At 36.2% G+C, this 17,504-nt stretch overlaps 1 protein-coding gene across 1 annotated transcript in view; it reads right to left on the reverse strand.

Moving 5' to 3' along the window:
• LOC126176405 (serine/threonine-protein kinase 33-like) overlaps positions 1 to 7,345 on the reverse strand; it is a 73,901-nt gene extending 66,556 nt beyond the window's left edge. Inside the window, exon 1 of the mRNA XM_049923563.1 lies at positions 7,256 to 7,345. Within this exon, the coding sequence (XP_049779520.1) occupies positions 7,256 to 7,345 (90 nt within the window). The remainder of the gene's footprint in view (positions 1 to 7,255) is intronic.
• Positions 7,346 to 17,504: the final 10,159 nt, after the last annotated feature.

Raw genomic sequence — 17,504 nt, forward strand, 5'->3', positions numbered from 1 at the left:
CAGTAATTCATTAGTTCTCAGGAAAAGATTAATTGTACCTATGAGATGTAGTTATAAAAATTTTGCACTAGTTGTCTCTTACACAACACCATCTTCAAATGTTGTATTGTGCATAATAAACTATGTCATGACAAAGCAACAGAAATTGGTCAATAGAGTTCAAAGAATTAGAAAATTTTTTTCATAAAATAAAGCTAAATATATACATTTAAGCAAATTACAATTTGTATACAACTACTATTGAAAGTGATGTGATATACATGGATATAAAAGGTAGTATTAGAAATGCATTAGGATTTAATAATCAAATTATTCAACTCAATGACAAAATTGTTGCAGATAATATTCAAGGAATTATATAATTTGAATTAATTAATATTAATTTTTGCATAAAAGAAAGCCAAATATATACATTTAAGCAAATGAAAATTTGAATAGAATTACTATTAAAAGTGATGTGATACACATGATTATAAAAGATTGTATTAGAAAAGCATTAGGATTTAATAATAAAATTATTCAACTTAATGACAAAATTGTTGCAGATAATATTCAAGGAATTATATAATTTTAATTGATTAATATTAATTTTAATTAAACTGATGGAAAGTTTCTAAAAATAATGGTTATTTTCACAGTGAAAGAAAAATTAGAGCTTCACTTAAGCCTGATGTTGAATTCTGAGCTCCAATAATTTATGAACCAAACTATCCTTTACTTATTTCAGTTCATGATAAAATTAAGGTTTTAAAAACATATATTAATGATGAATATGTTAGCTTGGTTGATTTCAACATTTTTGCTGTATCAGCTATTTTAGAAGTGAATTAATGAATTTTTCTATAAATGAACAAGACTGAGAGCTATCAGTTTTATTCTTTCCATGTGAATGGAAAGGTCAAAATAATTTAAATATTTGTAACAAAGGTGCAGGAATTAAAATGAATGTTGTTGAAATTAAACTCAATTGTATATGAATTTTAAAATTGTTGCAACTGATGGTACAGATTATCCAACATGTGATGGAAAATTTAATAAGAAATTAATTGATATCTATGTGTCAAATGTCAAAATTAAGCGATAAAAAATAAGTACCTTCGAGTTGAAAAATATAAATACGAAATAAGAAATAAGAAATTTAGTTTTCCATGTAATCATTTTCAGCAATATTTACCTGAAATTACACGACTTTTCATTTGCTTTGAAACTGAGCCACAAACACAAACTATATCTAATTGATGCACATGCTTGGACTTTATCAAGGCTGGGGAAGGAGATCATCTGTGCCCCTGCAAAGATCCATCCTTCCCTTTGCTGGAGTGATTTAGGAAAATCATAGAAACCTTAAATCTGGATGCCCTGACATGGATTTGAATCATCGTCTTCCTGACTGAGTCCAGTGTGTTAATTCCTTCATAACCTTGTTTGGTCACAACTGCAAGAAGATGAAATAGCATGTGAATGGAGCAGGAAAAGTTAAGAAAAATGTTGTGGAAGTAAAAGATGTACTAGAAAAGCGGGTTCAAGATGTTGAAGCAGTCATGACCAAGAGATTAAAGATCTGACAGAGATTCAACAAGGGTGCAATATCACTATTAGAGTAACCACCTACAGGAAGAATTACAACTGCAGAATAATCTAGAGTGACTGATAGTAAAACTAGCAATGCAAACTTGACAGTATTACATTAGCGAACAGTTATAATAGCTACACCCAGTCTAACATGGGGTGGAAGTATAAACTAAAAGAGGAATTGTACCAAATATTATTATTATTATTATTTTCGATAATTCCAATTTAAGAGAACGTTTGAACTTGAATTCCTTTATGATGATTGTTTATGTTTTTTCTGAGCCCAAATTTTCTTCATGTGTTCACTGTGTTGTTTCTTTCGCTCCGCTGTCCATTTGCATCCTGGTCTCTTCTGTGTTGTGGTGTCAAATTTATGTTTTTTGATGATGTTCCTGAATTCAGTTCCATTTACTGCATCGTTTACTGTTATGTGTGCTTGTCTGAGGTCCTCTTCAACTTCTTTTATCCATTTTCTTTTTCCCCTGCCTGAGTTGATGAGTTTAAGAATTCGCTTTGAAATTCTGTTTTCATTCATCCTGTGGATATGTCCGTAGAACTGCATTCTTCTTTTCCTTATTGTATCTGTAATCTTGTCTGTGTATTTATATAATTCTGATGTTGGTCTCTTCTTCCAGATTCCTTGCTCTTGTATTGGGCTAAAAATTTTCCTTAGAATTTTCCTTTCTTGTTTCTCTATTTCTTTGATTTTAGTTTGCCCACCTATTTGTGTTGTTTCAGATGTATCCAGTGCCTCCGGAAGTACGACAGTGTTGTAATGCCTCAATTTTGCGTTAATGTATATGGACTTTTTGTTATAATAGTTCCACGTGGGTTTATATGCTTTCTGTAGTTTTTTTATTCTTTTCTCATTGGCCTTTAGGTTGATCCCTGATCCCTGATGATCCCTGATTTCTCCCAGGTACTTAAAATGTGGTACTTGTACGATTTTCCCATGGGTTGTCACAATAGGCAATTTGTCTTGTGGCACTATTTCTATGTACTGGGTTTTCTCATATGAGATTTGCAGGCCAGTTCTTTGTGCAATTTCGTGTAACATCTCTATGGTGTTAGTGGCTTCTTTTCTATTATTTGTGAGGATTGCAAGGTCATCCGCAAAAGCTAAACACTTCACATTGAATCTATTATCTTTTCTAATGCCAATTTGGATTCCTTTGACTTCTTTTTCCCATGTCCCGATGATTGTTTCAAGAATGATATTAAAGAGTAATGGTGAAAGTCCGTCACCCTGTCGCACTCCAGTTTGGATTTCAAATGGTTCCAAGATATCCCCCATAAATTTAACCTTGGAGACTGTGTTCGTTAATGTTTCCCGAATGATTGCTCTCGTCTTTCTGTCAATGCTGAATTCTTCCAGCGTCTTGCAGAGCGCTACTCTGTCTATTGAGTTGTAGGCCTTTTTAAAATCTACAAAAGTGACCACAGTGTTTCGGGTGTTTCTCACCTGGAGAATCATTTTACCAAGTGATTAAAAGGAGTTTTCTCAGCGTATTTTAAAGATACAGACAAAAGTCTGTTCACAGTATACAGGCTGAAGGGAAAAGCGTTCACATGGGAGTCAAGAAGAATGTTAATTACATTTAATTCAAGTGGAAATTTCTGAAGAAATACTGGTCCATGAGTTGTCAGTCTACAATACTTGAAGAGCTATACATCACAAATCTAGTAATACATGAATGAGTACCTTGAAAAAAAAATGTCCAAGCATTTATGGGAACTGAATAAGACTTTAGAGCAACTACTAAATGATGATAGAATGAAATGTGCAATAAAGAGAAGATTATCTAAGAGGATGCAAGGAAACTTATCTGGGAATCTGATTAAATACTGAGACACATTTATTGTGATGCTGGAGCAGTTAGAATCAATATTAGCACAGGAATACAAACAAACAAACAAGCAAAATTATAGGAGAAATAAGAACCAACAAATGTAATTTAAAGACCTACCATAATAACGAAGAAGTTTCAGTAGTCATCAACGTAAGATTCGTGGAAATTTTCATCAGTTTCACAACCATCAGAGCAGAGAAAAGGCATCAAGAGATTATGAGACGGCAGAAGGCGTGAGGCTACAATGACCAGACTTCAACTTATCAAACTTGATGACAGTGGAGATCTAAGAGAATACAAACACAAGAAAATTGTAAAACGTCCAGAGGAACCTTGTTGTCTATGATTAAATGCAAGATGTGTGGAGTAAGTGTTGATGCTTTGCGATACACAGGAAGTCTGTGCTGTATTCCATAAACTATGTGAAAAAATGTTCAACACCAACGTCAGATTACCCAGTCTATCAGTGACTTGTGTGAGGATCATAAATGGTAAAGGTGGCAGGAGATAATACATGGAAGAGTGAATGCTGATTTCCTTTGAAATAGTTGGGGGAATAATGTTTTTAGTAGTGCCAGGTTCGAGCATGTCATTTGTTTTAGGCATAGATTGGATGAACGAAGCTGAGTGATAATGAGTTTTGATGAAAGCACTGTTGAAGGTAATGAAGTAGAAGTGGATGAAGGATCTAAGTGTGTGAGTTTATGTTTTGAAAAGGAGCCTACAGTAGAGCAGCTAAGCAAGGAAACAAAGGAGGAAGATGTGAATACATTCAGTGACAGATTAGCATGTGAGGAATCAACATAGGGACGATATGATGGGCACACTTGAATGAAGAGGTTTGGAGGAAACGAGCTGCAGTATTATATAAACATCACAAAGTGATCTATCAGCAGCCAAGTATCATGAAAGAGATGGAATACAGACTGAAGATAAAGTACGATAAACCTTTCAATAATGGACAATATCCCATGCCTCAAACAGAAAGGTGAGGTAGATCAGCAGCCAGTTATCGCGAAAGAGATGGAATACAGACTGAAGATAAAGCACGATAAACCATTCAATAATGGACAATATTCTGTACCTCAAACAGAAAGGTGATGCAGAAGAAGAGATACACAGAATTATAAATTAGTTTGGATGTACTTTTCGTTCCAGTAGATCTGTTGTGAGAATGTCATCAAAGATGTAGAACATGTCATAAAATAAGAACAAATAATTCATTTTTACAAAATAAGCAAGATGCTGACATCCTGTCTCAGATACTATGAGAAATGGTGGTCATAGATGTGGAATAAGTCTAATCTTTTTGAGCATATTTACATTTAAAAAGTAGTAAGAATCTTGTTGTCGAACTTATAAAATACGATCCATCATCAAACAGATAACCAGTTCACAGTGCACTTTTGTAATGATCACATCACTGCACTGAAAAAGAGCAAAAGAGCTCTTTGGAAATCCATCAATAGAGTAGGAGTTGGCAGTTGGCCACCATTTAATACGCCAGGGTTCTGTTAAACTGAACTTCACAGATAGTTAACCTTTTTATGACTGCTGGCGTGTCATTAAAAATGTGTGCTCTTGAATAACTAACCACATTCCTGGGCCAAAGTAAATGATTTAAAATTTTTGTGAAAGTTTATCTTGTTCCTAGTGCTATTTCCACGAACTAAGATGTTGACCTGAAAGCAAGCTATGTTACTTATGGAAAATTTCATTAAGAAATCAGTAATTACCATCCCCAGTTCATGGAACAGGCCTCTCAACGATGTTCTTGAGTTCATACCACAAATAGTTTTTATTACACAGCTTTAGATTTCAAAAATTTAGCTTTGCTAAGGAAGATACCCAAAAACCTGAACTCTTTTGAGATTATGGAACGAAAGTAAATTAAATATGCAAGAGTTTTTATTTTTGTATCACCTATGCCTAATAACTACAACATTGTGTAGGGGCTTCAGAAGTTGAGTGGTATACCCATCTCAATTAAATTTTTTTATCAAGTTGTAAGTTCTAGAGGAAGTAAAAGGCCTGAGACGGTGCCTTGTAGGACACCACATGTAACTAGTTCCCAGTCTGATGGGGATGGGTAGCTTCATACAGGACTCTTTACTAGGGACACCTTTATTTCTTGTCACATAGATACGATATGAACCATTCTGTGATGTTTCCTGCAACACCATAATATTCTAACTTACATAAAAGATACTGTGATTTACTAAGTTAAATGCTTTTGATAGATCATAGAATATACCAGTAGCCTGTAATTTTATTGTCTAATGAAATAAGCACAATCCGTTGTATGTGTAAACAGCTTTGTCAGTATCGGACGTCTTTAGAAATTCAGTCAGTGACTTTGGCAATAGATTATTTGTAGTCAGATTGTTAAGAAGCCACTTTTATGCTAACTTTTTTAAAGTTTTAGAGAATGGTAGTAAAAGTAAAACAGGATAGACGTTTTAAGGCATTTATTTATCTCGTTCCTCATATAGAGGCTTAACTTCAACATATTTCCGACAATTGAGAGGTTCTCCTGCGACAAACGGCTGATTACATAAACAACTTTATCTGTTAGTAAACTCAGAAAAGACTCTTTAATTAACTTCACTGATATTTTATTATAACCACTAGATTTCTATTAATAAAGATTTTATGGTGGACACTACATCTTCTGGTTTAATGAAATATTCATATTTTTGAATTCTCTCATAATGGCTAGCCTCAGGTGTTCCATGTACTGAACTCAACAACCTCATCTTTTCAGTATCAGTTATGTCAAGCCTTTCTGCAAAACTGCACACATTTGTTACTGATGTGTGATTTTCTTCTCCTCACTTCTGGCTCTGCGAGTCTCTTGATTCATTATAACCTTATCTGATGTTATCTTCATTTCCCTAAATCGTGTTTCTTTTTCTGGTTAGTCATTTACTTTGATTTCTGTTTTTAGTATTTTGCAGTGTGCTTTGTAATGACATATATATCAAGCTGTTCCACGTTGGCTTACTTTTCTACCTAACAAATTCATGTTACATTAACTTTCTAAAGCCTAAGTTGACATTTCGGCTGATGTTTTGTCCTCTACTGTTGCTACTACCAACAAGCACCCACTATATCAAAGCTAAGCCATTTCAGATTACAGAATCATTGTTATTACTTCTTCCCATGTTTATCTGGCATCTGTCACTTTAGTACTATTGCCCTAGTTGAAACAGCTATATAGTGGAAAAACAAGAAACATTCTCACACCGTTCCAGTCAGCCCAGTTTTTATGGAAAAGATGTAAAACGCAAAGATTACATTATTCTAAATAATTACAACCACATGACGTTGCATTCGTGGGAGAACTGAGGCCAGCAATCATAGTTATAATGTCACTCTCTTACATAACACATCAGGTTGAGTGAACACCATAACTTACACACCTTCTGGATAAAATATGAACCAACAGGAAGGTGAGATCATACTACTGGTTTACATCCAGAACACTGACAAATCTCTCATCAAATGCACAAATTCCTCAGATTCTGTTTTGACAGCTGTCTGCATAAATCTAAATGAACACAATTATACACAGAAGTTACCTCTAGTGCCATTCAGTTACATAAAACGTTCCATGGAATATAATACACAGTACCTTTACTCAACTGGAAATTATTTTTATCTTCTTATGTCGATTTTTTATGTTTATTTAAAATTTCATAATGTTCATTAGAATTTATTATACACAGAAATTCAAAGTTTAATGGACTCTGGATACAATATATTCTCTAATTTCTGGCTCGATTGCTTTCACAGTAACTACTGCAATAGGAAATTTTAATTTATATAAATACCTTTGGTGTCTCGTAGACCTTCTCCAGGTAAATAATGTTTGGATGAGATATGAGGCGCAAGATTCTAATTTCTCGTTCCAGTAACTTCATGCCTTGGTTCTTAGCCTGTAATAAACGTATTTACAGTTCCTAGTGGCTGTTATATTGACAATAATCAACTACATTGTAAATATGAAAGACAAGGTATAAAAGATGATAGGATTGCAATAGCACTACCATGACTTGGAACTAAGCTACATTCTCATACAGTGGTTCTCATTTGTATTATCATGAAGTGTCATAGGCTCTGATGCGAAATACTTTTCAAAATATGTGTTAGAAATTTAAGCCTCTCCTAATTCGCAGCGGTAATCAAGCAGAGCAAGATAAAAGAAAAGTCCTCATCACATCATCTTTGCATAAATTCCGAAGCATATTTCTCAGCACACAGACTCTAAATACTCAGAATGAGGGAAAGAATAATTTATTCATATGTTTTATCCTTTGTCTGTATATGGCATTAAACACCCACATATATCCTATGCAACTATGTGCCTTCTGTCTTACCCACACAACTTTTTTATCTTGTCATCTACAAAAATCAGGAAGATGACATACTCGTACATTACAAAACATCTGCATGAAGTATCATCCATGTAACGTATTTTGCTATTACAGCGCTTGCTACCTACCAACCAGTTAACTCACTTGAAAATTCATCTGCTACCTACCATTAGTATTGTCAGTCCTTTTCTATGACTTGTATTAATAAGCATTTTTCCAGTGATGGCAGCTTCTTTGGAAAGTGCCTAAATCGTTGTATTAGATACTCTACGTTAATATGTTGCTTATCGTCTGTTTTGCTGTCTTCTGTGACTTGGATTTAATTAGTGTAGTACTACAGCCGTTTCAAGCTATCAAGTGGCTAGGAAACTTTGCATTACCGCTAGGTTACGAAAGCTCTAGTAGCACAATAACTTCTTTTTTATTCTTATTTTGTGCCCAGTTCGACAGATCTCGTTTGTTCGCTCAACAATGATTTATTCTTTCCTTTTGGAGGTCCTTTCACGTCGTAATTCCCTTGAATTATTGAGTGCACTCTCACTTATTGTAGTATCCAAAACCATATTTATGTGTTAGAGCTTTTAATAAATATGCCATATCGGGAAACAGTTACTGTAGAGGTCCGTAAAATCGAAGAAACATTTGAAGATATGAAACAAATTTCTGCTGTAAATATTAAGGAAAGAAATGCTCACGAAGGAAGTATGAGAGCCTTTCTGAGTTAAATCAATGTAGTTAACCCAGAGAATGACAAGACTGAAGGAGTTTCAGACATATGAAACGAAAATACCATTAATATGCATAAATATGTGAAACTGTATAAGTTGTGTACTATCTCTAATCTAATATAGAACGCAACAGCATCTCAAAAAAACACAAGATCATTATGACACACAAGGCTATTCATTGGAAATTACGACTGCTCTATGAGACACCTTAAAACACACACACCTAAAGTCTTAAACGACCCTCACTCACAACAGATGGAGCCCATAGAGGAAATGAAGGAGACCAAGGATATACTGTTACCAATGACATTACCTGTGGCAGTGTTAGAGAAATAGATGTAATGTATGGGGACAGCAGTGGTAAACTGAATAAACTGGGAAAGCGTTCTATACATTTAACCAAGAACACAACACAGGTTGGGGATAAATAATTAGAAAAAGTTTGGTTTAATGGACCAAATATACTTCAAAACTTCTAACCCTGACAAGAACTTGAAAAAAAACATGCAAAAGTGCAGAAATATTACATGTGGCTAATCTAACCTACATAGGCGAAACAACACCTGAGATGGACGAATACAAAGCCTGAATGATAGGAAACACAAGAATATTATTAGACTTGCATTACCTCATACACATAGCACAAATGAAGGTGTTGACATTCAGTATAAGAGAATGAACATTATAGCTCTGGAGTATATATATCACGATGACCTCAATAAAATAATAGAATCACTTGGTTTGTTCACAGCATCAGCGATTGGAGAGAATACAACTCCAACAAACGAAATATGGGTCACTTTGGAAAGATACATTATTGACTAATTAAGAAGAAAGTAGTCTGGGACCTCCACAAACCAGTATGCATTACATTCCTGCATAGAAGTGTTATAATATGAGGACTGGCTGATTTATGGCTGGCAGATTTCATAGATATAAGGCGGTATTTATTAGTGAATAAAGGTTTCAAATGTACTTTGATGGTTATAGATACATATGCCAAATTCGCCTGGACCCTACCTGTGAAAGCAAAGACTGAGAAGCATGTTACATAGGTTTTTGAACAACTGTTGCAGACAGAGACAAATGGCTACCCAGATAATCTCCTGACCGACCATGGAGGCGAATTCTACAACAGGTATTTCAAGACAGTAAAGGACCACTACAGAATACACCACTACTCGATATTCGCCCACATGACAGCGAGAATTATGGAATGTTTAAACAGAACGACAAGAAATCATATCTGGCTGCGTTTTAAACTTTTTTGTTCTTATAAATGGGTAGCTGCTCTCCCAAAAATAACCGACCAGTACAACCAAACTAAACCTCATATGCTAAAAATGAAGCTGATTGATGTTTGTGATAGTGAGCTTCTAAGTACAGTATACAGCAGCATTAAAATGATGGATCTATGCAAACAGAAATTTAATATAGGTGATTTGGTACACATTTCAAAATACATGACGGAGTTTGATAAGTCCTACCTACAAAACTGGTCAATGGATTTATCTTTTTCTTTCTTTTTTAGTTTCAGAAGAGCAACTAACAAGTCTAACAACTTACATCTTAAAGAGTGATAAAGTTAAATAAAGTGCTGGGAGTTTTTACACAGATGAATTACGGAGAACCTCTAAACCTGACGTGTTTCTCGTAGAGCATGTCACAATACATTGAGGGAGAAGGCTTTAGTTATGTGGCTTAGCTTCCTATGATCGCACAACAGTGGCATGAACACTCATGATTTGGTATAGAACTGGCCACATGAATCTCAGACAGTGAAGTAGCAAATCACGAATGGTAGGAAGCACATCAGAAGTGATAGCGGTGTTCTTGATAAGCTACCAGCTGAACTGCACATCCATAGATATAGCCACTGCAGAACTGGAACAAAACTGCAAAAGTAAATAGCTACCTCTGAAAGCAAAAACGTCTGTTAAGTATGTTGTACAGCTGCTGGAACTACTGCACTGGGGACAATCGCTAGGCAGTCAGTCTCCAAACCGACCATGGAGGCGAATTTTACAGGAGGTATTTGAAGACAGTAATGGATCGCTACAAAATACACCACTACTCATTTACTTGCTGGACGAGGCCTACAAGGAACACAGTTTAGCTGATAAGGTCATGAAAATGTGCAGAAGAACAAACATAGGGCAACATACTGCAGTTGATAAAACAATGCATGCCAAATCGAACTTTGGTGTTGGGAAAAATTTCATACTAATTATAAATGCAGCTCGCCATACGCTACAGAAGAATAACAAGACACCTACAGGACGTTTACAAAACAGCATCGAATCATCGTTGTCAGCAGCTAAAATGATCTTGAAGCTGAAAAGGGTTACAAATAGAAGATAGGTTAAAGATCTTGGGTTTTACCAATATTTATGACATCTAGTGGAATTACCCATTCCTAACTCCTGTTCTTGTGGGGTTATCAGTTAATGGGTGTTTAGCTGGAGGGGCAGCAGCCATAGTCTAAACACTGAAAATTGCACAAAGTGTAGAAGAAAAATCTGAAAAGGTTAGAAGATGTAATAGGATGATGCTATCTGTTGCTACCAGAAAATGGTTACATTCAAGACTGCACAGGAAAGAACACGAACTTTTCGTAGAAAAAACCTCTCTTTACTCTGCCACAAATTTGTCAAACAATTCACCATTCAGAGATTTCAAGGAATGTATAGGTGGAACATGAGGCCAAAGACGAAGTGGAAATCTAAGGAATGTGGGATTGTAAATTTATATGTGGTAGGAGGATCTCGTACCCACCAGTTTTCAGAAATAAAAAAAAAAAAATGTGGAATAGCATCTACTGCGGTGACTCACTTGAGGGTTTACCCTCATCTGAAACATTATGCTGCTACTTTACCAATAACTGTGTGTTATATAATTTTAGCACTACCAAGGCTTTGATACAAATATCTGTAGACATTTCTGCCTTATGTTCCTCCTGATGTGTGCATAAAGATATGGAGTGCAGACATCACTGTGTCAGTTTAAGTTTAGATGTGATATTGTACACTCTGACTTCAAAAGAATGATCGTCTGCTCTACTTTCCACTAGTAAATTGAAGCAAGGGGGAATGGATTGAAGACATACAACAGAATTCCTATTACTAATACCATCAAGGAGAACAATAAAATAAATCTAGAAAACGATGATGTTGTGGAATACCCCCTTTTTCATAAGATACTGACAATTTAAATGCATTTAAAAAACAATTAGGGAAAGGATTTAAGTTACACACAAATGTTAATACGTTTGCAACTGAAATAAAACAAAGATTTAATAAGGAAGTTTCAGTAGGAGCACTATTAGGTTTGTCAGTTTTGCTGAACAAGTCTGATAGTATTTGTGAGTTTGAACAACCAATGGATATACTACTGGTTAGCAAAATTTGTGTCAAATTTAATATAACACCAAATTTGTATCTCAGTGACATAGTCATTCACACAGTCTTCCTTCTAGTGGACCCAGGATATAAAATCAATGAGCTACCAAACTACACTTAATAAATCCCAGTGACTGTTCAGACACATTTTACATGGTGAGGAAATCATGATACATCTTTACTTAAAGCAGTGTGTATGCAGATATTAGTACACCACTTCATAGTGAAAGCACAATGGGATAACAATGTAGAATTAAATGTTCCATAAACTGACTTGATTGAAACCACACCATGGTGTCACTTAATATACCAGTTCCACTTCAATATGGTAAAAGAATCATTCTCTAGGAACATTTCATTCAGATATTTTTTGCTTCAGTGACATTTAATAATAATGATAAGATTAGGATTCTTTTTCAACATGAAGATCATACAGAAATTCCGAGATACAGTCTCCCATGTTTGAAAGGACAATTTGTGAAGAAGGATGGAAGTCCTACATCGACATTGCATGTTAGACATTATGCTGTTTTCAGAAATCAGACGAGAACTGAATGGCGTCGAGATCCACCACATCAGAAGTGTGGAAATCTCATAGACCCTTAAAACATACGTATCCTCATCATCATCTGAACTTAATGTTCTGCAAAATTAGCCGCCCTGTCTGAGGCGCCTTGTCATGGCCTGTGTGGCTCCCCTCATCGGAGTTTCGGGCATGGGTGTGTGTATTGTCCAAGTTAGTTTAAGTTAGATAACATAGTATGTAGGCTTAGGGACTGATGACCTCAGCAGTTTTGTCCCATAACACCTTGCCACAAATTTACACTTTATTGGTGGATCTGTAAGTGACTGTGACTGCATTAGTGTGTGTATCCTGCTTCAGAAATTTGTGGGTTGCGTTTGAGGACTTTAAATGTGTTATCCCAAATATGAAGGAAGAACTAACTCTGGTATGAAGTATGGATGATAATAACACATACAGCAAAATGACCTCAAAAAGAATAAATCTATATTGGAGAAAATGGTCTGGAAAATATCTCATGTTGGTATAGGAGAACAGCAACATTTGTAATTTTTGTGAGCGCTGCATTCTAATATTCAACTGCCTTTAAGGGGAGCCAGGACGATAAAAATGACAAAATTAACGTTTTTTGGTTTTTTCATTATAAAATTATTTGGAGTTTTCTGAGTAAAACAAATCAGGTTTCACCCTTCTAAGTGAATTCTAAGTGTGTTTTTTATCACTGAAAAGTTGAACCACCGCGTAAACGGTTGTAGCGACTTGGTGTGTCACCTCTGACAGCGCCGCTCGCTGGTTTGCAAGCAGGGTATCTTTGCGGAATTAGTGTTTTGTTTTACAACTTTGTATGGCTTTATCTCTGTGGAAAATGACTGTTCATATCGGTAAACATAAACGCTATACTGTGCGTGTTGACTTGTGGAGTTTGCTTTGTGTTGTTTAGCTGTTCAATTTTGCATATTTGACGAATTTTGCTCATACCTGTTTTACGTATTTGGTTTGTGGATATCAACATGCCCCGTTTCAGGAATCGAGTGTTTGAGAAAAGGCACAATGAGTGGAAGAAGAAATATTTTGTTGTTTCAAAGGGAGATGCTGCTCAGACTGCTTCACCAACTGCTCCAAATGAATGACTGTGATAGAACTTTGTGACAGCAAAGAAAAATTTGAAAACTACGAAAGTGACAGTAATTATGTGAATGATATAATAAACATTTCGTTGCTCTCTAGTATTCTGAAACATAACGTATTATGCCAAGTTTGCAAAGAAAGAGGACTGGAATTTAAAATAACTTCACACATTGGTTTGGCACATAAAATGTCATTGAAGTGTAACAAACATGCTGCAGAAATTTCATTTTCTAATTCTAACAGTACTCCTTGCAGTGGTAATAGTGGAAAGAAGGTGCATGATAGAAATGGTAGGCTAGTGTACATATGGCTTGTGTTTCATTGGCAAGGGCAGTGCTGCAGGGACAATGTTATGTGGAGTTATGAACTTGCGAAAGCCACCAACCAAGTTTGGATTTTACAATGAATTCTTGGGATCTACTGCTGAAGATATTGCTCAAGCAACAATGAAGAAAGCAGTTGAAGAAGCTGTGACAGATAATGGGAGTTGTAGAGATTTAACTGTTGCTTTAGATGGATCATGGCAATGTAGAGGTCATAAATCTCTAAATGGAGTTGTGACAGCTACCAGTGGAGACAGTTGCAAAGTAACTGATGTTGCTATTCTCTCAAAACATTGTAGATGTAAGGGCAATACCTAGGACGAACATAGTGAAAGTTGTGAAGCAAATTTTCACAGCATGAGTGGAGTGATGGAGGTAGAGGGAGTGAAAGCAATTTTTTCCAGATCACAGGAGTGGTATAATGTATGATACACTAACTATCTAGGAGATGGTCATTCTAAAGGATGTAGTTTATAGAGGAACTCAAACCTTATGGCAATGAAATTCACATTAAAAAACAGGAGTGCATTGGACATGTGCAGAAGCACATGAGGGCTAGCTTGCACAAACTAAAGCAGATATTAGGATCCCAGAAGCTTAGTGATGGTAAGACCTTTGGAGGAAGAGGATGATTGACAGATGAAGCAATTGATAGATTGCAGAGGTATTATGGGTGTGCAATTAGGCAAGATACAAGAAGCATTGAGCATATGAGGAGAGCAGTATGGGCATTATTTTTTATACTGCATCGACAAATGAGCACCCACAACATGCACTGTGTCCCAAAAGTGATGACTCATGGTGAAAGTACCAATGAGGAACGGAAGGTTCCAAATGATTGGAAAAGAGCACAGGTAGTCCCAGTCTTCAAGAAGGGTCGTCGAGCAGATGCGCAAAACTATAGACCTATATCTCTGACGTCGATCTGTTGTAGAATTTTAGAACATGTTTTTTGCTCGAATATCATGTCGTTTTTGGAAACTCAGAATCTACTATGTAGGAATCAACATGGATTCCGGAAACAGCGATCGTGTGAGACCCAACTCGCTTTATTTGTTCATGAGATCCAGAAAATATTAGATACAGGCTCCCAGGTAGATGCTATTTTTCTTGACTTCCGGAAGGCGTTCAATACAGTTCCGCACTGTCGCCTGATAAACAAAGTTAGAGCCTACGGAATATCAGACCAGCTGTGTGGCTGGATTGAAGAGTTTTTAGCAAACAGAACACAGCATGTTGTTATCAACGGAGAGACGTCTACAGACGTTACAGTAACCTCTGGTGTGCCACAGGGGAGTGTTATGGGACCATTCCTTTTCACAATATATATAAATGACCTAGTAGATAGTGTCGGAAGTTCCATGCGGCTTTTCGCAGATGATGCTGTAGTATACAGAGAAGTTGCAGCATTAGAAAATTGTAGCGAAATGCAGGAAGATCTGCAGCGGATAGGCACTTGGTGCAGGGAGTGGCAACTGACCCTTAACATAGACAAATGTAATGTATTGCGAATACATAGAAAGAAGGATCCTTTATTGTATGATTATATGATAGCGGAACAAACACTGGTAGCAGTTACTTCTGTAAAATATCTGGGAGTATGTATGCGTACAGAACGATTTGAAGTGGAATGATCATATAAAATTAATTGTTGGTAAGGCGGGTACCAGGTTGAGAATTATTGGGAGAGTCCTTAGAAAATGTAGTCCATCAACAAAGGAGGTGGCTTACAAAACACTCGTTCGACCTATACTTGAGTATTGCTCATCAGTGTGGGATCCGTACCAGATCGGGTTGACGGAGGAGATAGAGAAGATTCAAAGAAGAGCGGCGCGTTTCGTCACAGGGTTATTTGGTAACCGTGATAGCGTTACGGAGATGTTTAACAAACTCAAGTGGCAGACTCTGCAAGAGAGGCGCTCTGCATCGCGGTGTAGCTTGCTCGCCAAGTTTCGAGAGGGTGCGTTTCTGGATGAGGTTTCGAATATATTGCTTCCCCCTACTTATACCTCCCGAGGAGATCACGAATGTAAAATTAGAGAGATTAGAGCGCGCACAGAGGCTTTCAGACAGTCGTTCTTCCCGCGAACCATATGCGACTGGAACAGGAAAGGGAGGTAATGACAGTGACACGTAAAGTGCCCTCCACCACACACCGTTGGGTGGCTTGCGGAGTATAAATGTAGATGTAGATGTAGAATATGTCCACAAAAACAGTTTGCCAAACGCTGTAATTGATGTAATTAAGCCCATATTCAGAGATTTATCACAGCCAAGTTTATTGGAAAAGCGTTTACATGGGAAAACACAAAATCCAAATGAAAGTGCAAATAATTTAATTTGGATTAGGATTCCAAAAAGAGTGTTTGTACACTTAAAGGCATTGTATTTTGAAGTGTTTGATGCAGTGGCAACATACAATGAAGGAACCATTATGAAATGTGATGTGCTGAAACGTTTAGGTTTCCAACCAGGACGCAACACCATTTCCACAATGCGCCTAATTGATGAAGAAAGACTAAGAGGTGCAGGAAGAAGAGACACAAGCCTACAACATGCAGCAAAAGGGAAGAAAGAACAGTGAAAAGGAAACTAACACTGGAAAAAGAAGGAATCATATAGGGCAGGAATGTATTAAAAAACTTAGGAAGCCATTTCCCATAACTTTAAAATTTTCATCTTTGAGGAACATTTTCTCAAAAACTGCTCACAGTATATCAATGAAATTTATACACAATATTGTTTACTTCTTTTCCTTCATTTTTATACCAAATTGTAAAAAAATATTGTATAACTCAAGAGTTATGGAAGAAAAGGTGCAAAATTTTAGAGATAAAATAAGTGTCTGTTTAAAAAAATTGTAAAACAAAAACCAATAAATATTTCTTAACATGGCATTATAATTTTGTAGAAAAATATTCACTAAACATGTAGCCCACATTTCAGAGCAATATGTTAAATGGTTTTAGAAAAAATGTTCCTTCTATTTGCTAAAATTAATGTGGGAGGTGGATCGTTCCAGCTCCTCTTAACTTTCCATTCTGAAGCTGATGTGAAAACATATGTTTTAGGGGTGTATGGGATTTCTATTCTTGGGCTAGTAACAGTTCTCTCACCTGTCTTGTCAATGAGCACCATGTTAGTCATACATCATCTTTAAATTACTGTGGAGTTGCAGACACATTCGGGGACAGGATCTCTTACACCGACATAAATAACTCCGCTGCCGACTACCAATGCCCTACCACTTTCGTAAGCATGTGTCTACATGTGTCTTCCTCGAAAGGGAACTCCTCAAAATTGTTAGTGATGCGTGGTATCTTGCCATTGTATATAGTGCAGTTCTATACTGCAAATCCAATTACCCTTCATTCTTAGGTGTTAAAGAGAAATCCATTGTCTATATTTTTAGATAAAATGGTGTGATGTCATGGAGCACCTCAATCGCTGAGCGGTTCCACTCTTTTAGCTTGAATGTCATATTAGGTCAATTTTCCAAAATGCAGAAATGAGGGTCTTGCAAAGCACTCAGCCAGTAATCCACCTCAACATACACTCACATGATTTTGAACCAGTAAATGGGAGGTCCAGTTTTATCCCTCTTCC

Source organism: Schistocerca cancellata, chromosome 3 (assembly GCF_023864275.1).
Source record: "Schistocerca cancellata isolate TAMUIC-IGC-003103 chromosome 3, iqSchCanc2.1, whole genome shotgun sequence".
Lineage (NCBI taxonomy): Eukaryota > Metazoa > Arthropoda > Insecta > Orthoptera > Acrididae > Schistocerca > Schistocerca cancellata.